Here is a 27316-nt window from a genome sequence, read left to right on the forward strand (position 1 = left end):
GCGCGCTTCCGACGTTTTGTTTATTATTTGCTATCGCCATCGTGAAGTGGCGGCTGGCCCTATTAGCGATAAGTAGGCTGTGTGTTCCCGGCATCTTTTCATTGTGATCGTAGATCGGCCAGCAGAATGGCGTCCGTGATTCTGTTTCTCACCGTAGTGGGAGTGAGTTTTGGACTGGCCAGCGCCGGGGTGACCGATAATAGAGTGGACACGTTCGGTAAGCAACAGGATGGAAACTGCGATTTGCCAGAAGCTCTGGTGAAGGAGATCCATGGCTATCAACCGATCGTAAACAAGATTGTTGACAAGATAGTGAATGGCGAATATGCCGGCCGCACCTGGGACAGTCTGGCAGAGCTGGTCGATACGTTCGGGGCACGCGTGGCCGGCAGCGAGCAGCTGGAGAAAGCCATCGATTATGTGATCGACAAAATGCGGGCCGATGGGCTGGAAAACGTACACACGGAGAATGCTACCGTTCCGCACTGGGTGCGGGGGTATGAGAGTGCCGAGTTGGTGAAACCGTTCCGGAAGAATCTTCCATTGCTGGGGCTTGGCAGCAGCGTCGGTACACCGCGCGGAGGCATCATCGCCGAGGTGCTGGCCGTGGAATCGTTCAAAGAATTCGAAACCATCCCGGCGGAGCAGGTGCGTGGAAAGATTGTTGTTTTCTCGCCGGTATGGGAGAGCTACGGCCGGACGGTGGTTTATCGCAGTCAGGCAGCGTCGGTAGCATCGCGCAAGGGAGCCGTAGCAGCGCTCGTCCGCTCGATTACCCCGTTCTCGATCGGCTCACCGCACACGGGCCAGCAGCATTATCAGGATGATGTGAAGAAGATCCCCGTCGCTTGCATCACTGTGGAGGACGCCCAGATGCTGCTCCGTAAGTACCGCCGGGGTGAGCAGATGGAGATTCATCTTGAGATGGCCGACCGCCCGATGGATCCGGTTGTGTCGCGCAACACGATCGGTGAGCTGATTGGAACAACGTACACCGACACATCGGTCGTTGTCGTCTCCGGGCATCTGGACAGCTGGGATGTTGGTGTTGGTGCGATGGATGACGGAGGTGGTGCCATGATCTCGTGGAAAGCATTGACGTACCTGAAGGCGATGGGGCTGCGGCCTCGCCGTACCATTCGGGCCATTCTTTGGACGGGCGAAGAGGAAGGGCTTTACGGTGGAGCAGCGTACAAAGAGGCACACAAACCGCAAGAGCAGAAGGAATTTAATTTCTTCTTCGAATCGGACATCGGCACATTTGAGCCGCGGGGTCTGGACTTTGTCGGGAATGCTGATGCCGAATGTATATTTCGAGAAATCGTCAAGTAAGAGCTTTTTTTTGTTATCCGAGCGGCAGTAGAACCATAAAACATAACGTTTGCGTTGATTCTTACAGACTGATGGGTCCCTTGAACGCAACTGAGTTTGAAACTCCTACAGATGGTGGGCCAGATATAAGCCACTGGACGACGCGCGGCTTCCCTGGAGCGTCCTTGTTGAACAAAAATGAAAAATACTTCTGGTAAGTACTGTTAAACTGGTAGTACGGTGCTGGAATGTTTGGCATTAATTGCGTCCTATCTGACACACTGTTAGGTTCCACCATTCCGCTGGCGACACGATGGCAGTGGAAGATCCTAAAAACTTAGACAAATGTGCAGCCCTCTGGGCCGCCGCGGCATACGTTGTGGCTGACCTGAGCATAAGCATGCCTAAGGATGTGCAACCGTAAAGCAAATTCCCTTATACTCACATATCTTTAATCGTTGAATCTATTCACTCAGAATAAAAGTAAAACCCTTGCCTATTTGCTCTTTTAATTTTATTGCATTTTATGTTTTCTCTCATGTTTTACTCTTTAAATTAGTTTATTTACTCTTAGTTGCTTTCTTCTTTTGTCTCATAGGTTTCGGCAATATTTCATTTTCTCCCCCTCCAAACCAACGGCATTCAAAGTCCGAGCACTTTGCAGTAATTTAGCAAGGATGTCCTTAGTTTAAAGAGTAGATTAATCTGCGTTGTTCGGCAATATGTATATGTATAATGTTTACACAGTGATGCTACAAGCATTCATCTGCTTATGTGACTGTTTACACTAAGATAACTCAACAAACATGTATGTATAGTGTATCTGTCTCTTCCAAGTGCTACACTGTTTAACTTAATTATATTTGCGCATTAGAGTGTTTCGTATCTTTCGGGATAGCGGTGATCCTGACGCCACATAACGAATTCCTTGGAGCAGTGAATTTAACAAGTTTTCTCAATTTTCAACATGTCTTCCGTAACGTTGTTGTTTGTTTCTTTAAATGATGTTTGTTTTCTCTCTTAAATATGTTTTTTTATTCATTAATGGCTACACACGTAAAGAAGTACACTGGTAGTACGAGCGCTTGAGTGGGTAGCGCGCTTCGGGAAAAAATTGAAATAGACGTACTAGCTATATATGTATAAGTATGTATATATATATATACTTTATGTGTATATTTATGTAATAACTGGAGCTTCTTTTGACGCATCTATGCGCATGAAGTACACCTAACACTGCTGCTGTAGGCAAGGATCGCCCTTTTCGCGACTCTATTCTATGGATCTATGGTGTTGGGTATTTGTTCGTCGGTATGCTGTAATTAATTTGCCTGTCCTGCTTCTTTGGTAGTGGTTACCCTAGCGTAAACGGTCGGAAAGAGTTCTTTCCAGTTGTATCATGTATTTGTACATTAAATCCTTTGGGTTTGGTTGTTCTAGTAACTGTGGACCAGTATCGAACCAGCAAGACTACGCGCATTACTTGGGTGTGTGCATCTGGTGTTAAGTCGACCGTTGATGGATTTACGAAGTGATTTACGAGAAAATTGCATAGTAAACTGGTAATCTATGTGTAATGTGTAGAGGTAAATATCACACTTAGAAAAGTTAAAACTCTTTTGTATCGATTTGAAACTGCGTGACTGTTTGATGCTGGTTTTTTCTGTGAAACACATTTACATGAATAGCAAAAGGTAACAACTAAGTTGCGTGAAAATGCATTTTCAATTTGCGCTTCTTTCTTCCTTTTTTTTGGTATATATTACAGTCACAGTTTTGATAAAGTGTACAAATGACAATGATTGTGCAAGTGATTGTGATTAATCAGAGTGGAAAAGAAAGTACAAGTAAACGAGATAATGGTGCTGGTTCCTTGGTTCGAGGGCACATTCGTGTGGAGGTTCCCGGTCCTCTCTTTTGCTCCCTGCCCAATGTACTACACAATACGGCGAATGGTTTGGAATATATTTTCAGTGGCTTCAAGTACGAACGTTTGTGTTTTGCTACCAAACACACATTCCGACGTTACCCGGTGGTTTATGTTGATGTTTTAACGATCGACGAACAGTGCCGCTGAGTGAGAGGGGAGATTGTACTGCCGGTCACTGAATACTGCTACTGCTGATCGTTTTACATTTAGTGAGTGAGAGGAAAATTACTTACAACGAAAATGTACAGCTTAACAATGCACAATTAGTAATAGTAGTGGTATCGATTCGCTTATCCTTTGGATCCCTTCGTGCTTTCGTGCCCGACCAGTTTGTTTTCCTTGATATTCATATAGTATGTGTATATTATCGTTATAATTATTATGTTACTCAACCAACAACTTCAACAGTAAAATATCACTTAATTTGATGAAAGATACTGATTTCTCACTTGTTTATGCGTACGTAATGTCTATTTTGTTTATATTTATTTTAATGTGTATGAACCACTGCTTTGAACATGTTTGCTGAAGTGTGTTACTGGAATGTTTAGTGATGTGGCGTTAAACGGTTCAGGGTAGTGGAATTAAAACAATCATCATCGATAGTATCGTTTTCCATTCACTCGTATAAGCTTAGATGGTTTAACGATGGGCGTATTTAAACGACTGAACAAATGACTACAAAATGAAAACGGAAGCAATGTTTAACAAGTCATACAAGTATCTGCTGTTAAGCGTGTGTATTCCTGTATGTGGGAGGTGCAAGGCCCTCCCCACGTGCGGATAACGAATCAGATAAATCCCACATCACGGCGGACAGTCTCGATCGGCTATGACACAACTGAAACAATATAATTTTCTTTTAAATGCATCTTTTCATAAACGTAACGTAAATGTGCAACGAGTGTCCCTGCTGTTCGGGGTGTTTCTCCCCTTCGCTTTATGTGCCCAATGCCGATCAGCAGTGACTGATCACTGCTTCACTTTAGTTTTACTCATGGCACATACGTTCATATCTTACAATCTCTTCTAGTATGTATAATTGTTAGAATTTGCTCAAGCGAACACCATCGGCCCCGTCCCTATTTTCTTACACTGACCGCTTGCATCACCTCCCCTTTCATTGCCATCATACTAAATCCTCAAAGGGCTAGCTATCTATCTAAAATCCTTTCACTTTGCCTGCTGCCTTCCTCCCCAGACTGTGTTAACGCTCTTTAGTACTCGGTGGCCAGTCGATACTACCAGGAAAGATACACTGCGTTTTTGCAGAACTGCACGCACATCTGTTCTATCGGTTGGATGCATTCACGATGCGACACGTGATGATAGGAAATGTACGTGGGTGTCATAATTTGGGTGTCGTAATGTAATGTTAGTGTGTGTTGTTTTGCGTGCATTTTTTACAGTGCGCTCGAACGCATCCGCTCGTTTTGGGGAGCGTCGCCACTATTTAACTACACTAAACTACACACGGTTCGGTCTGATTGCCATTCCTAGATTCAGGTAGATTTAGCTGAAGATCGTAGCGTATTAAATCGTCGCGTAAATATTTGTGTTTTGTTTTGTTGTTAAATACGTCGAAAAGAAACCCAGTCGCACGCGTGTGCTGAGAGTGTGAACACCTCTTTCACTTTCTTTTCCTTCCACTGAAGTAACTGAAGTATGCTTCCGGCCACAACTGAACTGTAAAATCTGCTGCGAAATGCTGCGCCACCGAGCTATGAACAATATAATTGAAAGACCTACAGTAAATGGATCTCTAACAAGTACATGGTAGAATTTAAAAACAGGTAACCTAATGTTACGTGATCGAAAAAATAGTACATCCCAAGATTGTCCATAGCTGCCGAGAGAGAAATCAAGACTCTGTCCTCTTAAGTAAAACCTCTCCTCTCTGCTCCCTGCTAATGAGTCTAACTTAACTTAAGGATATGTTGTAAGTATCTGTTTGTGTATGTATGCTTTCATTTTGTGTTGCCCTTCTTCCCGCAATGTCCTTGCATTTATCACATTCTTCACTTGCTCAAACAGCTTAACGATGTACACTGGGTTAGTGCACTAGAGATAGCACGATAGATAGCACGTAATGGTAATGGATGGAAATAGGAAATACATCCCTTTCGTCAAGAACCGACCACCCCATAGTATTGCGGGAACGCGAAAACTTAACAGTAAAAATACGCATACGCAACAAACCGAGGAACGTATGGCGGACGTGTTGATTTCCAACTTCTTGGGAGGAGGATAGTGGGAAGAGCAGCGTCCACCGGAGAGCAGAGTGCCTCGAACGGTTCCAGCGTGCATGTATGTACAGTGGGAAGGTTGCGAAGGTTGTGCCATGGGCTGCCTTAGTCGTCCCAGGTCGGATAGCTGGCGGACTCATTGTAGAACATGCCAAAACCATCCTTTTTCGCCTCGGACGTCGTCGTTGCAGGCGGCGGCTGGAAAATGTTGGCTGACTGTGGCGGACGATCGTAGATCGTTCGATCGCCCCAAGCATCGTTGGTGTTCCAACTGTACGGGTGCGTGTTGTTCTGCTGCTGGTTCGCCCCGGACCACTGGTACTCACCGTCGTCGTTTGTGGCCATGCGGTTCTCGTAACCGTGCCGGTCCCAGACGGCGGTCGGTTCGGTGCGTTGGCGTTTGCTTGGCTTAGCGGTGGTGGTGGTGGAAGGAACATTTATTTGGAGATTCTGTGCCGCCGAACCGTTGTTGTCGACGGTCAGCTCAAACTCCTCGCTCGGATTCTCGAGCGAGCTATGCGTGATGCCGTAGTAGAAGTACATGATCAACCCCAGCGTCATCCAGACGGTAAACCGTACCAGGGTGAGAATGCTGAGCTTGAATATTAGGTAGATGTTTACCGTAATGGCGATCGTTGGAATGAATGGAAGTCCAGGAGTGAGGAACGATAGTGCATATCTGGAAAAACAAAACAAAAATCACAACGTTGAGCATCGTCAACCAGTTCTTCCTATTCCCATCGTTGTGAGACTTGCTGTCGGTACATACCGGTTCTGGGGCTGTCGTGAAATGACAAGCAGAATCCAAATTATACTTAACACCAGGACAGTGTACGCTAAGGAGTAGAACGCTCCCGTCAGCCCGATGGCCATGAAGAGATCCAGCAGGAAGATGCACACATACATCAGTCCGACCAGCTTTGTTACGAACATTCCTGAAGAATGAGAAACCATAACGAGTTACTCGTGCCATTCCGACGACGTATCGTATGTGGCCAGTCCCTGCGCTTTACCTGTTTCGGGGGTTGCCGGGCCGGGTCTTATCCAGGGGAAAAATCCTGGACATAAGTAAGAGTAGCGCTGAATTCGACCTACAATGTAATCGCATATCCATATCGGACAAGTGTCCGTGTTTCCTTGCGAACCCCCGTGTACTGCACCTGGAAGAAGGAGTTCAAGTAAGAGCTCTCCCGAAAGGAGTGTCCATTTTCATCTTTCCCATTACCGTAAAACTTGTTCTCCGTGCGGTCGGTCACCAGGAACTGATCGTCACGGCCCATGTAGCCGTCCGGACTATCCTCGTCATAGCTATCGTCGGAGTCTGGCGATCCACGGGTGATCTTTTTTATCATCACATTAGCCTTGACGCTTTGCTGCGTGCTAGGATCCGGGGTGCTTGGCGGCTGCGGTGTACGAAGCTGCGCAGGCAGTAGATCGACCAGCGAGGTACTGTGGGGCTGGTAGCGCAGGATCAGCACACAGGTCGATACGAGCGTGTAAGCGAGCAGCGTACCGATCGACATCATCTCAACGAGAACCTCGAGCTGCACGGTAAGCGCCACCAGGGAGGCGGCTATACCACTGCCGATCGTAGCAATTCCGGGCACACCCGTTTTGGCCCACAGCTGCGAAAGCTGACGGAACACCAGTCCGTCCTGGGCCATGGCGTAGATGACGCGGGGCATGGGAAACATGGAACCGAACATCGCCACACTCAGCCCGGCCGTGGCACCGATTGCTACCAATGCTCGGCATTTGGGCGCCCCCACGTAGGTCCACATCTGCACTAACGCCGAGCCCGAGTCGATGTGATCGTAAGGAACTAAAATAGGACGAGGAATGGAAGAGGCATACAACACATCTTGCCATGTCCCTCTTTTGGAACGCTTCGAAGCTACAAAGAAGGAGATGAAAGGCTTACCAACTAGTGTCAGGATGAAGCTGCTGGTAACGTACACTATGAGGACGATAACCAATGAGCCCACGATTGCTTTCGGGATGCTTTTCTGGGGATTGTGCGCCTCCTCGCCGGTCGTTGCTATGATGTCGAACCCGATGAAGGCGTAGAAGCAGGTGGCCGCCCCCGTAAATACCTGAATGTATCGAAGCAAAGGTTAAATTTGAAAGGCCCTCCAGGAGCAGCGTCCCACTCGTCCGCGATTCACTCCCGACCCCAAAAAAGAAAAACAAAGCCATGAGAGAGATAGAGGGGAAAAATGGAAAAACGCTCCACTACTCCTAAATGGAATACAATACATCCGTCGAGAAACCGAAAAGGAGGGGGGAACAAAGCACGACATGCACCCTGAAGGAGCAGAACTGTAACACAGACAACAGCTAAACAGGCAACATGTTAAACCTACCCCGCTCCAGCCAAACGGCAGGAAGCCCTCGTGCTCGGTCCAGGTGTTGGTGTCGACGTAAAACAAGCCTGCGGTTAGAATAAATACCCACGATGCAAGGTTCACGGTGTTGAGGACGTTGTTGAAGAGCACCGACTTGCTAGCGCCGAGCGCCAGAATGAACGTCATCACGAGCGTAATGCCGAACGCGATGAAATCCGGTGGCCGCCCTGCGAGTCCCCCCAGTGGTGGTGGTGGTGGTCGCGCATGAGAGAGAGCATGATTGTGTAAATTTAAGGTGAATCAAAAACAACGGGTTTTGACCCAGTCCAGTTTGGTAGCCGAGCCGTAGTGGTGTGTGTTTATGAGTATGAGGGGTAAATAAGATTACCGATAGTAAAACGATAAAACGAGTCAAAAAGGCCATAAAACACAAACCAATTGGAAACAAAATGGAAGAAGAAAAGTAGTAAGAGAAAGTGGTAACTAAATGCTAGGCAAAAGTAACCGCAGTAAAGAGTAAAGCAGTAAAGAGAAAGAGAGAACGAGAAATAGGATAGATGAAACAAAAACAAAACCAAAAAAATGGAGAGCACGCATGTGTTTTTGTTTCTAATGTTTCGCATTCGCCACGCGTTGTCGTGCATGACCATCAACATACGTACCGAATATGGTCCCCACAGAGGCCGCTATGCTTCTGCCTATGAAGCCGCCCGACAGTGAATCGAAGCTTGCGCTAAGGGCGCAGGCACACGCGCTCGTACCTTCGCGCATTACACGGCGGTGAAACAGAAAGAAGATAAAAACAGATCGAGCGAATTAATTTCGTCCCCAAATTGCTTTGCACTTTGCAGCGGCAGCGCGCGATGCAGTCATGTCACCCGAGTGAATACCGAGAAGGGAGAAATTTTAATTGAGATTTCTATACGCCTGCACACAGGTGTGTGCGTGTTTGTGTGCCAAAAGCATGGAAGTGTGCTATAAAAATCGGTCCAACCCGAACCCTCCCAGGACCCAGGGCCCTAAGGGGACACTACGGGAAGTACGGGACCGGAATGTCGCGATGAGCTTCCCGGCACCAGAACGTGGACGAAAATTAGCTTAAAAGCTCTTTCATGCATTCCGTATGCACGACGGACGGTGTGCGGGATGAGCACCATCGCCCACAGCGCCAGTAGCAATTAGTCAGCGTCAGGAGGTTGCAGCTGCAGCGCCGTTGCACATTATACTTAGTCACGTTTCGGCTTGACATACGCCAGGGAGTAGAAAGCAGGGTGCGATGGAGAGAGCGAGAGAGATTTGCTTCACATGGGCTGCTAATTTTGCACTCCTAGGGGTTGTCCCGCTGGGCTGACAGTTATGGAAATGGTTGGGTTTGCGCGGGAACTACCGAATTCATGGCCCACAAACCCTCCCAACACACACACTTGGTCCGGTCCCACTCGGTGGTGGCAGGACTCGTTCACAGTTATGGTCACTTGACGCGGGCTGTTGAGCAAACAAGTCGGTCGGGGTCGAGAGTAGCACCGGGTGTCGTCAAGCTTTGGGTCGGTGAGTCTGAGGCGAGGTCGTCCGTATGCATGGTAAAAACGGTGGCACCAAGTTCGTGTGAATTACGGCACCCATCTGCGGGCTCTGGTACTGTTGCTGGTCCCGCTATCCAATGCCTGGCAGCAAGGGGATAGAGTATCCCTTACAGGCTTCTTTATTCAGCCACTGCCGGCCACTGGGAAAATTGGCAAAGTAAATATTTTATCACCACTCGCTCCTGAACCCATCTCTAGCCGGTCTGGACCGTCCTCCTGACCAGTTGACCAGTAATCTTTTGTTCAATGTTATGCTCTTCCGAGGCAGACGACTCCAAACATCGCCAGACGCAAACAGCAACTCTCCGAAAGTCCTAAAGTCAGTTGACAAGTGGCTTTCCGTCATTGAGGGCTGATTATGAAATGAAGTGCATTATAAAATATTCACACCCAATCGCAATCGTCCAATTCTGTCTCTGGCTTCGTTCTCTCTGTCTGTCTCTCAGGATTGGACAAGGTTTGTCCAAAAGCGTGTGCGACTTTATAAATAGGATCTTTTGAAGATGTGCCGTCTTGTGATTTGGTACGATGAGCTTGATTAAATACAGGCGGCGATACACACACACACACACTTACCAATTAAATATTCTAATATCATATTCCATCCTATGACAAACGCTACAAACTCCCCCACGGAAACATAAGAATACATGTACGCGGATCCGGACGTGTGTGGCACTCGTACACCGAACTCAGCATAGCAGGCGCCTGTGAGAGATAAAAAGCGAACATTTAGTCACTCGTGCCTGGTTGTCATGGGGCATCATCAGGGGGCACGACTCACCTGAAAATATACTAGCTACGGCTGCGATGAAAAAACTAAGCACTACGCCCGGTCCGGCGATGTTTCGCGCCACCATTCCGGCCACCAGGTACATGCCCGTGCCGCAACAGGAGCCCACACCCAGCGAGGTAAGGTCGAGTGTGGTGAGACATTTCTGCGGCACACGAAACAGACAGAGCAACACGGTTTAGACGACGCTCCTGTGGAGTGCAATGCAGTGCAACGAACACACTTACGGTTAGCTTGGGCTTTGTACTGTTCGGGTCCTCTTCCTGCAGCTTGTGCAGATCTTTCGTGCGGATGAGCTTGGAGAAGAGGGCCAGCCCGGTACCGCCGCCGGGCATCGGGATGGAAAACTTCATCCTGTTGTTGGCGGGCGGGATGCGCTACGGTCTCACCAGCAACCAGGTTTGGCAGGCAGCTGTGGGGGAAAACAGAAACGACCAAAAAGAAGGTGATAAGTTGTGCGTGCGTGCAATTGATCGATGATCACTTCGATGGGGACAGCTAATTAAATTGAGATCAGTACCAGCGCTTTCCTGATGTGAATTCTAGTGCGCGAAAGAAAAGCCAAGAGAGAGAGAGCGACAACGGGGAAGGGAGGACCGTTCGATGGGCTGGAAAATGGGTGCAATAAGGCGAACGAAAACGATGATTGCCTGCTGGTGGCAGCTGCTGGTAGCATTAGCTGGTTGGGTTGCACGGGGTGGCTTTCTTGCCATTTTCTTAACGGAGAAGAAGTCACTGGCGTGTGCCGGGTGTGCCGTTGTGTGTGTGCGCCCGTACGTCGAGATGTAAATTGAACGACGGTTGATAGCACAAAAGCTTCGGCTCTTCGGGCTCTAGGCTGATGTCAGACGCATGATAACCATTTACCATGCCATTATCATACCCGCGTCGCAATAACAACCACCGCCGAGTGTGTGCGATCGATGCGATGCTGCTGCCGAGCACCGTGTTTATCCTCTCCACCGTGTCGGGTCGGGCCGTGGTGGGAATCGCGAACAAATTGCCCTTTTCGCAGTGTCACTTCATTGTTCTTCAACTCGTGCGAAGACCGCGTAATATGTTACCATATTACACTGCTCCATTATCATCGTGCGTGTGTGTGTTCCTTGGCATGTGTGTGAGACTTGACTTGAAAATCCAACCGTTTCAGGTCGTCGTCTTGGCGTTGCTGCCACCAACAAGACAAGACTTGTTGAGCAATTTTTAGCTACAATCGATTAAATTAAGCTCAACACGTGGAGCCAACCCAGTGCCCTGCGTGGACGAGGACATGGTGGGCATGAGCTGCGGACGTGCTCGGATGAAGAAATAACAGCGAAACAGCCCATCGTCAAATGGAACCGAATACGAAGATCGCAAAACCCCATAATGGCATTACATGGGGCGGCGGGACTGCATTGTGCGAATTATCATTAAAATTCCATTTCGTGGTTATAAAATTAGCGATTTGCCAAGCTGCTGGCGCTCAATCAACCGAAACGCTCACTTCAGTGCAGCGACAATCAAAGGAAAAAGAGTGAAATACTCGATTAAAATGAAATTCAGCTGAAATTCAACAGAGACCATTCCTCCGGACCGGACTGCCAATGTGCAAATGGAATCAGGTTGCCAGGTTCCGACGACGTTCCGGGGGACTTGGGGTTGTTTTTTAATAGCTCCTTTTTTCAATTAAAACACGAACTTTTGCCGTCACGCGATGTGAGAAGGATGTGTGTGTTTGTGTTGAATTGTGTTTTCTGCTACCCTTGGTATATATTTTCCATTTCCTTTCGAGCGCACAACGAAAATGCCAGTTGGACAATCTTTTGTGCGACCGGAAGTTGCTCGAGACAGAATAACTAATTTGTTTGTTTAGCTCGCACGAACACCACGGGCATTGGATTAGGCGAGTGTTTGGAAAGAAGCAAGTACGGTGAAGCTAAAGTTCACCCCCCAGAAGGTGTGCTTGTGCTGCAGCCCGTCAATGGTTGCGGATTTTTCGCCGTACCACTAATCGGATCCATGCTCCCCCGTCCCGTAGCTTTTTCCTGTGCATTTACTGTGGCATCGTGAGATTTCCCGGAAAACTGTGCTGTGTTATATCGTTGCGAAAATCTGGTTACCTTTACCCCAGAGGACAATCCACGAAGGGAGTGGATTGTACAGCAAACTCCCCCTGTGGTTCGAATCTACATGCTGCTTCCTACATCTTTCAACAGAAAGCTCGATCGAGAAGCTTTCCTTCCGTGTCCTTGCTGCTAAATTGTGCGACGTTTCAATAATATTTGTCGTCGGGATAAATGCCACTCACTCAACGGGCGGCACACCAAACGGAGAAGCATCCAACCTGGGGGGCAGTCGTGTCCCGTCGTGTGATGAATTACGGGCACGATTCATCATCAGCTCGTACCGTTCTGTCCTATTAGTTTTGCCAATGGACCTTCTTATTAAAAAAAGAGGCGAGTGAGTCGGGTTCAGCAACAGGACACAGGATGCAAAGTCGTCAAAGTACAGCATGTGATTATGTCCATTTTCCGACAGGCAGACCACACAGTGTTTTGCAGCCCAGTGGGTTATTACCAAAGTGAACAACGCAACGCCGTTCGTTGTAAATGAAGCACAACTTTTCACAGCAACAGCAAAGTTGGCAAAGAAACACAAAGAACTCCAGAACTACCCCCCACGTATCGGCTTCGGGCTGTGCTGTTTATGTTATCTTTCGTTTACTTTGCCTGCTCGTGTATTGATTTTTGCTCAAATTCACTTTACATTCACGCGCACCGCATCGTGGGTTGAACGCAATTGGTATGAACAGTCATTTGAGTTAATTCCTTCCTTCCGCGGGAGAAATCGGACGCGTTTTGAATCTGAGCTGGGAGCATGCAATTATTAAAATGTCAACTAGCTCGGGGGTCCGAGATGCTACACTGTCTGGAGACCAACGGCTTCTTCCCACCATTGCTAGCAACGCCATGCGGTGTGGGATTAGTAGATTGCGATTAACCCCACGGTATGGGGTGAGTGTGCTTGCTGTCTTTCTGTGCTACGCTTGCTGTACGAACGGTTCGCTGCTTGTTTGTACTCCCCAGCAAAAGGACTATTACCGGATTGCTTTCCATTTACACGTTCATTAAGGGGTAGTACAGAGGGTTGCCGTGTTGGCTGCGTTGTTTTGTGGTTGACCTGCTCGAGGTGCAACGTTTGCCATACGGCGCCACCATTCGCTACGATTATCTCGCACCAGCTCCCATACCATACCACAACATTGAGGTATAAAATGCATTCTTAAATAACATTACACCGTCTAGGGGCGAAACGACGAAACGAACGAGATAAGAGAATTTTATAGCAATTTAAAATGTAATTTCAATTTAGTTGGGTACAATTTTGCCCGCCCCTTCTTTCCCACCCTTGTTTTCCACCGTTGCAAGGACAAATGCAAGAAGAGGGCTACACAAATGCATCGTCGTGCGCCTCCCGCCCGTGTTGAGCTGCGTGCTATTGATCCAGCTTTAATTTTAAATACCCACATCCCATAGCTCAGGACCGGTGAAGGAGGTCCCTCGAGGTCATGTTCCTACCGTTTGCGTTCCTAAGAAACGACTCTTTGGTGGTTCGGCGAAAACAAGTGACGTGTAATTTCGAACATATTTCACCACGATTGAATAGGGCAATTAGTTGCGACTAGTAACGGGAAGAAAAGCACCGTGAGGTGTATTAATTATGACCACGTCGCACGTCGTCATGTCTTACGTGTATGGGAAGGAGAATTATGTACCAATTTATGCCCCAAGCACTGCACGTTAATTTCTCACGAATGTTGGTGCATTCGTTTGGAGCTTCTTTTGTGTAAGCTTTTTCTCTCTCTATTTCCAATCGGAATGATGTATCGATCGAAACGCCTCTTCTCTCTAAAAAAAGATAACTCTCCACGTGTTGCAGCGCCCGTAAAAACGTGTTACATATTCCTTTGCATGAATAACAAATAGATTGCGATGCTTCATTTGCATCTTCGATCTCTCCTGACTGCAGAGCGGTCCATTATGTTGCGAATTGCAAAAATTTCATTTTTTATATGTAGAGCAGTCCCATTCTGTTCGGGCATGCTGCATGCATATTGCACCACCGGTGTGTGACAGAATTACGGGGAGCTTTACGTTTTTGTGCTCTGTTACCTTACTCCAATCGTCATCGTGACCGTGGAATGGAATGGTTTACACTGCAAGATGCAAGATTACCAATAAAGCAAGCGACACATAACTTTACCAGCACAAACAAAACAAAAAAAAGCACATCTCAAAAGCGCAAACACTATCAAACAACAGTTGATGGGGAATGAGGCAGGGCTGGCAAAGGGGTGGAATAATAAAACACAAATCACCATAACCAAATCCAAATCCCACTCTCTCTCTCCAGAGCGCAGAATTTTCACCCGTAAAAGCGCAAACGGGTGTAGTTGCGCGAAAAGTAAGATTTTCCCAACGAAAACCGCACACAGCCTCACCGCACTTCTTCTCTTTCTACTGGTAGTCCGTTTTACTCCTTTTTTATTATTTTGCTTCAATGCCGGCTGCTGACCATCGGGGAGACATGGCCAGGCGGGATCGGGAAAGTGTTCCGCAAGCCCCACGGAAAGCAAACAAAAGCAAACTTTTTCTATTTGCCCATAAAAAATAAACGCTCTCGCGGGGGATTTCTTTACGACCCAAGTCTGGTACACCGTGTGGCCATAGGGAAAAAAAGGGGTGCATAGGAATGGCAGAGGCTGAACCGACCGCCTGAAAATGGCAACTGTAATGAGAGCGGAATGAAGCGATAGTTGTGCGCGCCTCTGGTGGCAGCTGAGAGTTGTGAACGGAGTTTTTATCAGCATCAACCCCCATCTTTCTGCTTCCCCGCCTCTTCCATCTTCCCCCTCCACCTCCGTTCCACGGTGTCTCGATTCTGCACCAAACAGATTCACCATGTCACGTGGGATCAGAGACTATCAGTTGGAAGCAACTTTTTGATTGGTGACCTCATTTGAATCGAGACACACCCGGACGGTGCTACGTGGAAAGCTTACTGCCATGAACCATGTAGCACAGTGTCGCATAGAAAGCTTACGTGAAAACGTACTCACGCTCGTAAAAGGGACCATCGCAGTCACATTCAAAAACGCTTGATTAAAATGAATCGTGTACTAAATTAATTACTAGCAAGCTCGATCCGGGTAGCTCCTAACGCATCGTTCGCCTTTACTCCCGCAACACTCACACACACACACACCTTTTATTGCAGCATAAATCAACGAAGCACGACCCATCGTCGCCATGGTCGGAGGAAGAAGAAGAAGAAGAGAATGCAAATAATCAGTCCCTGAAAGCCAGAGGGCGAAGGAGGAGGAGGAGGAGGAAGTGTGTCCTAGTTGCTCGGTTCGTTCGAAACTAAGCACACGGTGCTACGGTCAGCAGAAATGTCATTATTGCGTTCGAATCTAATGACTGTGTTTACCCGCCCTGCAGGCTTCTGTTTACACTTTCCAGCCCCATCTTCCCTGCCAGGTCCAGGATGTTTGCTCGATCCATTTGCAACTCGCCCCATCCCTTAAACGCCTCGCTAGCACCAATAGCTACCGGCAGACGCTACCAGCTTGCTTCGATTGGGTCGGGGAGCTTTTTCACATTAAAACTTGTTGCGAGAGCAAAGGAGGAGCACCATTTAGCATGTTTCATTTGTTTCTCTCCCACCCCAAGACGGGGTTCCACGAAGGACATGTCATGTTGGTGAAGTTTTCCAGCCCTATTTTCCCTGCCAGGGGGAAAATGTAGTGCGAACGGGTGGCTAGGAGGATTGCTTTGAAATTCCGCTTCCTGCCTGTGCCATTGCACCGAGAGCTGATGGAATAATGTTTTGCCATACGACAAGATAAGTCGTATCCAGTCGTGCAGGAAGGTAAAAGTCAAAAGGATTCCCTCTGTGTTTTTGCCTCGGCCTCAGTATGCAGCACAAGCCTATGTTTACTGTGGTGAGTGCCCTCGCCGCGCAGCACTCATGGGTGGGTAACACGGTGATAAAAGAAGATTGATTGCTAATTACTTCAATAAGTCTCTCCGCACCGGACTGCTGCAGAGTAGTCAATCACACCGCCAACGAAGAGAGGGGGGGGGGGGGGGGGGGAGAAAAAAAGGGATCCATAGAAAATCCCCCTAATGTACACAGTAAGAAGGCGCGGACGGCGAACCCAAGCGTCTTCGTGTACCTTTTATTTCATGTCGCCGGGACGTCTTTTTTTACTTTCCTACACTGTTCGCATGGTATGTACACTTCACAAGGTAATAGAATCCTTTATAAGGCGCTTTAATGCCGTTGCTACTGTTTGCGCAATCATAAGCATTTGAAGCCACGTCGGCGCTCTCTCGCTACGGGGCGCGCCAGCGATGCAAAACATACGCTGTGACGTTCCCCCCCCCCCCCCCCCCTTGCTTGACGATGGTGACGATGATACTGATAATGATGATGATAACAGCTACCGAGCTGGAGTGGAATTTGATTTTCAACCCCTTTCTCTGGAGGGCATAATACATGGGCGGAAGAGAGCTTTGCCGGAAGTGTGCCTCATCGTGCCGTCGTGAGTACTGATACATTTTTAATAAGCTCAGCTGTGCCGCTGTTCACTGAAAAGCTCTTTGCCGCTTGCGTAATCCTAGTCTGAAAGGCGCTTTATTTTTGAAACCAAGCTTCCCATTTATCTCATTGCCACGTTTGACTAACTTCCAGACCAATAATTATATTGAAAAAAACCGTACCAACAGTTCCAATTACGCTCAGCTATCGTTATCGAATGCGAAACGGAACGATGGTTCAGTTTAAAGCTGTGCCTCAAACCAATTATTCATGGAGCACGTGTGTGTGTGTTGATTGATAAAGTGCTTGTTACTGCCAACTCGGGGTCGGGCTTTGTCGGATAGACTAATTGGTTGTAATGAGCAGGAAGACGTACTATCGCTATTATTGGCTTCCAATTTTCCAAAACATGTTCCCCATGCACCAGCTTCGTCTCCTTTTTTTCCCGCTTCGCCCACAACATTCGGCCCATTGTGTGGCCGTTCCTCGGAAATGACTGTTTACAGTTCAATTTCCGCCCTCAATGATGCCTGAAATGGCTTTTGCACAATGTGCCGGAAAAACACTCTCCTCGCTTCAGGGAGTTGAACCCCGCTCGTGAGCGAAATCGGAGAGCCCGTATTGTGGTGGTTTGCATGTGAATGATAAATTGTTTGGCAAAATTTATTGCATCACAGTGCTTTATTATTATTATTTGGTGTCGGCGGTGCGGCGAAGCAGAAGCCTTTTGACAAACAAAGCGATATAATTTAATGTCAGCTCGACCAGGCGCCTCCATTTCGAGGAAAGCCTACCTATACCAGTGATGTTCGTCGACACGATCGGAATGGAAAGCGCCTCAGGTGGATTGAAAACAGCGGGAAATGGCTTTGACAAGAAGGATATTTTCTTTTTCCCAAAAAGGGCATACGTTTACCCCACCCGAGATATCAGCTGATATCCCGAGAACGACGATTTGACGATGTTTTCTAGCCGCCCTTATCGTCGTACTGCGGCCACTAAAAGCATCCATCTACTGCCGTGGCTGTGACCGGCATGTGCCTATAAAATGGGGAAAATAAACATGGCAAAAAGGCCGCCCATTTTTCGGTCGATGTCGATGGTTTATGTTAGATGTTGTATGTGAAGCTTTGTACCGCCAAAAGCACTCCCAGCACGATGGCACGGACTTGTGCACCTCCACCAAAAGACGGAGAAAATGTAAACAATTGTTTACAAACGGCCAACAATTTAAAAGTGCCATTAGAAAATCGAACCGATCTGTTCGTTAATTCCCTCCCCCCGGGAAACACATTTTTTTTAATGCTCCGCTTAATTCCCACCCGTGTGACATTGGATTAAAACTCAATCCAATTTGTGCGCAATCTCTGGTCGATTTTTTTGTTTTGTTTTCCCTGTTTTTTGTATATGACTGCTGTGCTGTGTTTGTGGCTTTTAAAACTCGATTCCCTGCCAGCCCAACACCTTCCCGCGTGTGCTTTTTTCCCTCCTCCCACCTTGGTTAACACTTACTTGATTGAATGTTTGTAGTACATTTCCCCGTTTGCTAGTTTTTCCTCGTTCGTTTGTCGTGGGCTGTGAAAACAATGGTAAACATACTCTCCCCGCACTAACGGTCAACAAAAACTGCACCACCCTCTCTCTCTCTCTCTATCTGTCTCTCTCCCGACAAGTTCGATCCCATTTTCATCCGTCGGCAGAGGGCGTAATAAATAATATAGCCCATCAATGTAATGTACCATTATCACAACGCACCACACACACTGCTGCCGGTGGGTGTATTCAATCATATGCGCCACACCGATTGCTTGTTTCGGGCACGGGTTAAGTGCCCGAGCGCAAGGATGGATGAAGATGGAGTTCGAGACAGCGAGAGAGAGGGTGAGAGAGGTTGTGGCACAGGAGCCTTTGCCTTTATTACATTACGTCCTACCACCAACACCACCAGACGTAGACAAATACGAACACGGGGTCACACAGGGGGTGCCAGATGGGCCAGCTTCAACCGCAACTGCGTGCTCTGTACCACGTCGGGTCGGTACACGATGACGATGCGTTCACTACGAGACACAAAAGGGCAGCAAACGATGAGAAACGCATAAACACGCGGCTCTACACCATTTGGCTGCCCTCTGTTAGTGCGGTTTTGTCGGGGGTGGAAATAATGTCGATTTAATTATCGGCTCATTTCGTGGGACCCCCCTGTCGGTTTCGCGAGTCGTCCTATCAATTGATCCTATCGATTCCGCTGGCAAGGCTTATATTCCTCGCCCAGGTAGGTAGATAGGTGTGAAACGATACACAGCGAGCGATAAATTAATAAAAAATAACCAGCCAAAAAGGAGAAAGCGGAGGGTCCGTTTGCTCCCACCAACGATTGATTATTGGCAATGGCCGCAGCAAGACAACAATCGTTTCGAATTCGTAATAATCGATAGGTGGTGGCGCAGTGAAAATGCGCTCCATTTGTGCGATACGACCACCCAATTTTAGTGTGCAACTACGAACCAAAAAAAAAACACATTTACTACCGCTCATATTCCGCTTGATGGCTTCATTCAACCGATCGCACGTCCCAATTCGGGAGCAACTTGTTGCCTCTTCCCATGCACAATGACAGTGACCTTTACCCTCTCTCCAGTGGAGGAGTGTAGTAGGAAAGATCAATAATGATTCATTTTACGATCCGAATCGTTCTGCCCGCCAGTTTGGTCGATCGATTCCGTCGGCACAAACACACACTACAGTGCGCCACTCAGTATTTGCGCAGTCCAAAAAGGGTACAGTTTGGGGCGTATGTGTTTTGGCTGGCCTAAAATCTGTCCATTTTTATTGCTGACCCAAGCAGCAGCAGCAGACATGAGCGTCATTGATTTTAGAGCGTTTCGGAAAATCTCAACTACCCTTTTCCGTACCATTGTGGCACTAAGCTAACACGCGCTCACTCTACTCCGCACGGCAGTATTCGATTAGAGAAAAAGGTCAAACGCAAAAGGAAAAGTCCACTCCACCCCCCTCCTCCCCTCATTTCCGCCAAGGTGAGCTTATCCGACGCTTTTCCGCTGCTACTCTCTTCCCCCGTGGTGGGGTAAAAACAAATTAGAAAGGATAAAGCGGATGTGGATAGCACAGTGTAGGCGGTTTGAATGCTTTCTGCCGTGCTAGCCGGCCATGATGTGTGTGTGTGTGTGTGTGTGTGTGTGTGTGTGTGTGTGTGTGTGTGTGTGTGTGTGTGTGTGTGTGTGTGTGTGTGTGTGTGTGTGTGTGTGTGTGTGTGCGACCCGGCTATATATATTGAAAGCGCTGGGCCCCTAAATAGCTTCACCGACCGACCGACCGACCGGGAAAGTGATGTGAATTTTACGAGCGTTTCATCCATTTGATTTGAGGGGGCTAACTGCTGTCCGAACCGGTTTCCAGTAAGAGAAGAGTTTTGAAAAATATTGCGACACCTTTTACTTTTCTCCCTTTTTTTAGTGTCGTGTTTTCCTCTTCACCCACTTCCCGGAGGCACTAAAACAGATCGTTCCAACATTGCGCTACTACTTGCTGCTTGCTCTACTACTGCTGCTTCTAATGGTTTGCAGCCAAGTCCATCAGGGTCCGGATAGATTCTGCGGCATCCCGAAACCAGTCCGCCATTAGTCATGTGAGCAACCTCGACCGGAATGTATTTTTCCAGCTGCTGGCTGTTGCTGCTCGGTTACACTTTGTTTTATTTGATTTGCCTGAGACCACCGACCCTGCCAACCCACATCCACATCCCTCTCCCTTCATGGGCACACCCCTGCTCCTTCTCACCCATGTACAACCCGTCGATCATCGGCCGTATGATAGTCGTAGGATAGACGATGAGGTCGGCATTTGGAATGTGCTGCGGTAACTGTGTGTCATCCCTCAAAAAGGGACAAGGGAACAAGGAGCAAAAGGTTCACAGTATCTTAACGGAAAGCGACAAACCATGTTGTTTTTTGATCATGAGAGAGAGGGTTTGGAGCTTTTGCGAACTGTTTGCCACCAAGAATCATCATCAGTTTTTGCTTGAAGTGGCGAGGTCCATAACAAAAAAAAAACAAATGAAACCACTCATCGGTCTGCCTGACAAGAGGAAGCAGTGTCGCTGTAGGCATGAAAGCTGCTAGATGGATACTATTTATCATCGCATCGTGCGAAGGAAGGATGAAGATTCACATCACAGACTTAAAGGCAGGGAGCAAACCACATCCTCAGCTCGAGTGGTGTTGGTTTTCTTGAGCCTGTTCGTGAGCACACCGCGTTTGTTCGCGGAGGGTGGTGGGACAAAACGCCACGAGTGACAAATCTTTAACCTTGTGGAAAATGCACGCACGCCAAATGCGCGCTCTCCCCGCAGCTTTGATGTCGCAATCCAGCCAGAAGTGGACACTTGAACAGTTGACAAACGAACGAACAGTGTGGCGACCATAATTGTTGACAAACGGTGAAAGCGACAATGCTGTTATGTGTTTTGCACTTACCAATTGTAAAGTAATTGAACTTGTAATGTATCTTGCATTATTAATATACTAAGAATAAGTGACACATGACGTTTTTTTGTTCGAAAGAAGTAAATAGTAATACATTGGAGAACTTTTAGGCATGGTCCTTCTACAACACGATCAGAAGAACTTACAGAAATTTCCAAGCCAGTTTCGAATGTAAACATTGTTTTTAACCGCATCCAAGATGTTTTTCAACAGCTATCAAATGGTTTATTTGTTTCAACATGAAATTTCAGTTTCAACACATGATTTTCAACACATAACAAAGAACTGTCAAACTCAATCCAGCTTAAGTGGTGTTGAAAATCATGCTGTAGAAATTAAAAATTATGTTGATGGAAATGAAATGTCAGATCGTTGTGGAACAACATTTTGCATGCGGTGAATAACAATGTAATGGACCTTTTGCTACCACCAAGGGTCTGCGCTAGGGGGACGGGCTTGCCTATCTCCTATTTAACCTGGCGCTAGAGAGGGCCATCCGCGACTCGAGGGTGGAGACTACGGGAACCATCTTCTATAAGTCAACCCAGATCCTGGCATACGCTGATGATATAGACATCATTGGTCTACGGCTCTCCTATGTAGCAGAAGCCTACCAAGGGATCGAGCAGGCGGCAGAGAGCCTCGGATTGCAGATAAACGAGGCAAAGACCAAACTGATGGTGGCAACATCAGCGGGCCTACCAATAAATAATCAGAATCTACGTTGGCGTGACGTGCAGATAGGTGAGCGCTCTTTTGAAATCGTCCCACAATTCACCTATCTTGGGTCAAAGGTCAGCAACGACAATAGCATGGAAGCTGAGTTGCGCACAAGGATGCTGGCTGCCAACCGGTTATTCGACAGCCTGAAAAATCAGCTCACCTCAAAGAACCTGTCGCGACGGACGAAGCTGGGACTATATAGTACCTATATAGTTCCGGTACTCACATACGCCTCTGAGACATGGACACTATCCAAATCTGACGAAACCCTCTTAGCCGCGTTCGAGAGGAAGATGCTCAGAAGGATACTTGGCGTCGTATCTGTGTAAGGTCAGTGGAGGAGCCGCTATAATGACGAGCTATACGAGATGTACGGCGACCTCACTGTCGTGCAGCGTATCAAGCTCGCCAGGCTCTGGTGGGCTGGCCATGTTGTACGCATGGAAACGGACGACCCAGCCCGTAAAGTCTTTTTAGGCCGTCCGCAAGGACAGAGGAGGCGCGGTAGGCCCAAATTGAGGTGGCAAGATGGCGTGAAGGCGTCCGCCATTAAGGCCAGGATAACGGACTGGTAGACGAAGACGCGAGACCGTGAGCGGTTTCGGACACTCCTGAGGCAGGCCAAGACCGCAAAGCGGTTGTAGCGCCGGATAAGTAAGTAAGAATAACAATGTTTACATTCGAAAGTGACCTGGAAAATCCTGAATGCCGAAAATTCTGTCGCAATGGAAATCAATCATTTTACCAAAGGACTCTTAGAAGAAGAACTCTCTCTCTCTCTCTCCCTCTTCTTACTGTAACGTATAGTATTACAGATTTATGTGAAGTGAACAGAATAAGCTGAATTCATCTTTGCCATCGATTAGCTTAAATATTTATGCTTCTTGCAATACAAAGAGCAATACAGAAGAGCATCAGCAGTAGCTTCAAATCATCGTTCGGTTTGGCGTAGTTGCGTCAGATTGCTTCTTAGAATAAGAGCTTTAAAATAGAATCCAAATCCTTCACGAGAACCACTACAATAAACCAGCTGATACAGTTAATCAGAATCTCGGGACAGGAAATGTGTCTAAGTGATTTTATTTCATTTCCTTCCAATGAACGGTTTCCGACCGTTCCGGAGCTATTGCTTTCAGATCTTCCCACTGTTTAAAGCATCGGCAACTGGTGACAGTGACGCTTTGGCAATGGATTGGACAGATGGTTATACATTTAATATAAGTTTGCTTCCCTCACACTGGTGCAGGAACAACCAATGTCATAAAAATCGCAGTTTTCCTCTTGCAAGGAACCAAACACTCCTCCCCCGGCAGCTTCAGTTAAAGTTATACAAAGAGCTATCTATTGTGTTATGCTTTTTTCACAAATATAAACACACACACACACACACACACACACACACACACTTCCGCACAAGCTTTGGCCGTTTTCCAATCATTCCATTCCAGTGCGAAACGTTCACGCTTCCTTGCGGCAGGATGGTAGGACATTTCTTTTAGCTTGAATTCCAGCAACCAGGACATTCAGAGACACCGAACGAGGGCGTGAGAGAGCTTGTTTATCCATCCGTGTAAAGCAAAAATGCAGGAAAAACAGAACAAAAACTGATACGTTTGTACAGTGCAGATAGATGCTACTTGCCATAGTGCCATAGCGCATCGAGGGCCGGTGATCGAATGCTTTGTCGAGGATTGTGCCGGATCGCGAGATAGATATGCAAGCAACCGTTAACAGCTTCATCGAGTGGTGGAACCATTCCACTGCCAGTAAAGGAATGCATAAAACATTATGAATAGGGGGAGCCAAAGGCACCATCGTGTACCAGCGCACCAGCGGAACAAAAGAAAGCGTTCAATATTTAAAAGTTAACGTTTGGTAGCCTCTGGGTAAAGATTTTACACACACAAAACTGCTGATATAGATTTAGCATTCTCGCTTTCGTGCTGCAAAACCAAACGTCGCCGTGTAGAGTGTACCAGTTTCATGACGAAGACGTGGACGATGTTCAAAATCCGTCCCTTCCTCCAGCACCAAAGTTCAGTGAAAAGCGAGCGCACAAATTTGATTGCCTTTGCGTCGGCACCTGCTCGATACTGATAATAGAACGCCCGGTAATACGTTCAGGATACAGGATGCTGGCAAATGCACGACACTTGGAGCTGCAGTGCCAAAAAAAAGTCGACAGTTTCGGGTTTTGCCTCAGCATTCTCGATTCAATTCGATTTGCAATTTGCACAAAGAATGACGCTCGACTAGTACGTGGGATGTACGAACCGGGAACCGCCTTGGAATACCGAGCGAAGCAGCAGCAACAACAACAAAAAAGTGCATTAAGGATAATCACACTTTTATGGACGTGTCTTGTTCTCTGTGTGTGTATGCGAAGGCCACATGCCGGACCACATTCTGCTACTTGAGCGGGTGGAGGAGTATGACTACACTTTTTGATAAGAAGCTCCACCCAGTCGAAATAACGAACGGAAAAGAAGAAAAAAGAACGAAACCCTCCCAGACACACAGAGAAAAGTCCCCAAATGTGTCTGTTCTTGTTGACGCCGTCTGGATTGTCGCCATTGACATCCCATTTTTGGGGCGGTCATGGGGTTGGAGGCGACAAGTCGGGAGTCGGTTTTATTGTTCCGGCTGGTTCTTCCGGTCGTCCTGTCGTCATCGCGCGTAAAAACTGCGTAGGATGGAAAGGACGAGATTCTCCGTTTGCGTTGCCCCTCGGTGCAGCGAGAAGTAAGAGACAGGGCGCAGGGCTGGGGGAGTGTAAAGAACAAGCATTCCGTTCCGCCCGCGCACGAGAACGATGACGTAATCTGTCGCCTGCTCTGTTGCGCATAGGACACGTGCACGTGAACATACTAGGTGTCGGCCGTTGGAAAAGCGAAGTTGCTCTGGCAACCGCCGCTGGTTGGTTACTTGGTTAATGCAGTGGATGCGTGTAAGCCTGCCCTTTCCCGAGCTGATTGGCACACATGGTTAACAACTGGAGCTGCTTTTGGCTGACTGGTAATTATTCCATTTCGTCGATTGAAATAATCGAACTCATTTTCCCGTCACTGCAAGGTGGGAGGGGGAAAGAGGGTGAGCACATTTTTCCGCCTCGTCTTCGGATGATGTCTGATGAGGGTAATTTGTGGCATCGTGCTGGAATAGTTTCATGACATTATATTTAGATAGAGCCAAGGGAAACTGTGGTGTCTCGAAGCACCTGTTGGGGATAAATTTGGACTCAAATGATCTTGTTTTCCCAGCTGAGCAAACTGGTAGGTAGTTCGTCTATAAACATCATTTCAGCTTTGTTTATCCAGCTGCCGTTGAATGCGCTTTCCAATTGGGCTTCAGTGAGGCGTGAGATTCATGATACGTTCCATGACATTCCCATCATTTCCACACATTTCGCCCGAAACAAACGCACACACACACACACATTGGTCTTGGTTTAAGATCATCAAACAAAGCCCAGATACAGCACATCTTTTAACTTTAGCCAGTGGTGTGGCCAAAAAACCTCTCTCGTTTATCTTTTCTCAATGGATCAAACGAAAAAACCTCAAACTGCCTGCCTTTATCCATACGCATGAACATTTTCCATTCTTTGACCATTGCATCCCCCCGTCCCTCTGCGTAACCCCCTCATTTCCATAACCATTTACAGTGTGCATCTCCTGCTCTCCCGCCCGCCGTTCGAGGACTCGAGAGTTTTTCCTTTCTCAGCGGCAGAACTTTGTTCACCCGATGAGCTTTTCCGTTTTGGCGCCCGTCTCGCTCTCACACTCTGTGCGCTGCTGCTCTGCTGGCGTCGCTGTTGCGTGTTACTTCTCCCGCTCGCAACGCTGTGTACATCGTGCTCTTTCGAGCGCTTTTCCCCACTTTCTCTGCTAGACAAAAAGGCATATTATACTTACACGTTTGGTCGGCGCTTTCAGCAACAGCCTTTCGTTTGCTACTGAAAAGAAGAAAAACCACAGGCACACACTCTCTCTCTCACACACACACACGCACACACGCACAGACAGACAGGTTCGGTTATTTCACGCCGTTGTGTCCTCGTCGTCGGCTTTGGGTTCGGCCGCTCGGATTTGGATCGCACGCACCCACGCGCGCACTCGCAGGAGGGGAGTGGGGGTGAAGGCGTGAGGAAGGCCGGAGGGAGTTAACGTTTTCGCTTTTATTTGTTTCTTTTTCCCTTCCCGCTTTGCTTTGCTCACGGTCTTCCCTTTGAAGAGAATCCGCGTCAATGTCGCGCATTCATACTTTTCACGCGCTTTCCCTTTGTGCACGAATTTCCACCATCCGCGTACGTTTCAACGCCGCCATTCACTGGAATCTACGCTCTCTAAGACAACACACATGCACACGGATACATTGGAACACACATACACACACAAACTAATACACGCTTTTCACTTTTCACTGCTTGCGGGAGTGGTGTTGAAGCTAGATTTGGGGAAAACTTTACATTTTACCACTGGTTATTCCTGTTGCTGCTACACTTTTCCGAAGGGCAAGGAACAAAGAGGCACAACATCATCTAGTTCAACCGAAAGGTTCGCATTGCGCTCCAGACGGCAGTAGCGGAGACAAGGACACGCTAATCGTCGCGTTCCTGGTCGAACAAAAGATGCACTGGTACGCACGTTTGGGGTCTGCAGTAGTCTGATCGTAAAAACCTGTTGTGTTATATCACTGTAAAGGATACTAACGTTCACCACTGACTGGTCGGTCGGTGCGTATTTGCGCGTGTCGATTGAAGCCCCAGCTTCCGGTGGACGGGGGAAGACACAGTTTCTGCTGCCACACACACACTGCCTAGCGGTGGACCACCGAGCACCAGAATTTGGGGAACAAATTAGATCACAACACACGCCACGGCTGCTCCACAAACCATCCGACTGCTACGGTTGAAACTTTGTCTTTGCGCGACCCGACACACGGACATTGGAAAATTGTCATGGAAAACAAGTGAGTGTGCTTTTGCTTTCGCTTTTATCTACGAACATAGCCGCTCAGAGCGACAAATATGAAATCCTGTGGAGGCGAACCCGATTGGAGCGAGCGAGAGGCAGGTACCGCGTGTGACCGAATAGGGTTTACCTAAGGAGGCGGGAAAATGAGCGCGTCTCTAAGTTTCGGTAAGCGCTCCTGAGAAATTGGGGAAAAGCTCATTGTTGTGTGGAAATAACAAAAGCTCACAATCTCTCTCTCGCTCTGTCTTTCTACTTACGTATCCTCCGTGCTTACAAGTGCTATGGTTTTGTAAATCATTGTGTTTTTACAGCAATTGTG

At 47.6% G+C, this 27316-nt stretch overlaps 2 protein-coding genes across 6 annotated transcripts; one reads left to right on the top strand and one right to left on the bottom strand.

The window, feature by feature from the left end:
- Positions 1–9: 9 nt before the first annotated feature.
- LOC120947535 (carboxypeptidase Q-like) lies at positions 10–1823 on the top strand. Its single transcript, XM_040362926.2, has 3 exons — positions 10–1328; positions 1400–1525; positions 1600–1823. Exons 1-3 carry the CDS (start codon positions 127–129, stop codon positions 1733–1735), a joined length of 1464 nt encoding a protein of 487 aa, XP_040218860.2. The 5' UTR covers positions 10–126; the 3' UTR covers positions 1736–1823.
- LOC120947533 (probable cationic amino acid transporter) lies at positions 1811–27032 on the bottom strand. 5 transcript variants are annotated; one of them, XM_049605108.1, is made up of 12 exons: positions 26734–27032; positions 25936–26467; positions 10436–10620; positions 10200–10353; positions 9992–10123; positions 8495–8593; positions 7851–8059; positions 7409–7580; positions 6713–7309; positions 6501–6641; positions 6257–6422; positions 1811–6166 (listed from the first exon to the last, which is right to left on the bottom strand). In XM_049605108.1, exons 3-12 carry the CDS (start codon positions 10559–10561, stop codon positions 5593–5595), a joined length of 2370 nt encoding a protein of 789 aa, XP_049461065.1. In that variant the 5' UTR covers positions 10562–10620; positions 25936–26467; positions 26734–27032; the 3' UTR covers positions 1811–5592. The 5 variants fall into 5 exon arrangements, with proteins under 5 accessions (XP_049461065.1, XP_040218858.2, XP_040218852.2 ...); XM_040362924.2 differs by having other exon boundaries at positions 6501–6647; positions 26916–27028; XM_040362918.2 differs by having other exon boundaries at positions 6501–6647; positions 26734–27028.
- Between the last annotated feature and the right edge of the window lie 284 nt (positions 27033–27316).

Source organism: Anopheles coluzzii, chromosome 2 (assembly GCF_943734685.1).
Source record: "Anopheles coluzzii chromosome 2, AcolN3, whole genome shotgun sequence".
Classification (NCBI taxonomy): Eukaryota; Metazoa; Arthropoda; class Insecta; order Diptera; family Culicidae; genus Anopheles; species Anopheles coluzzii.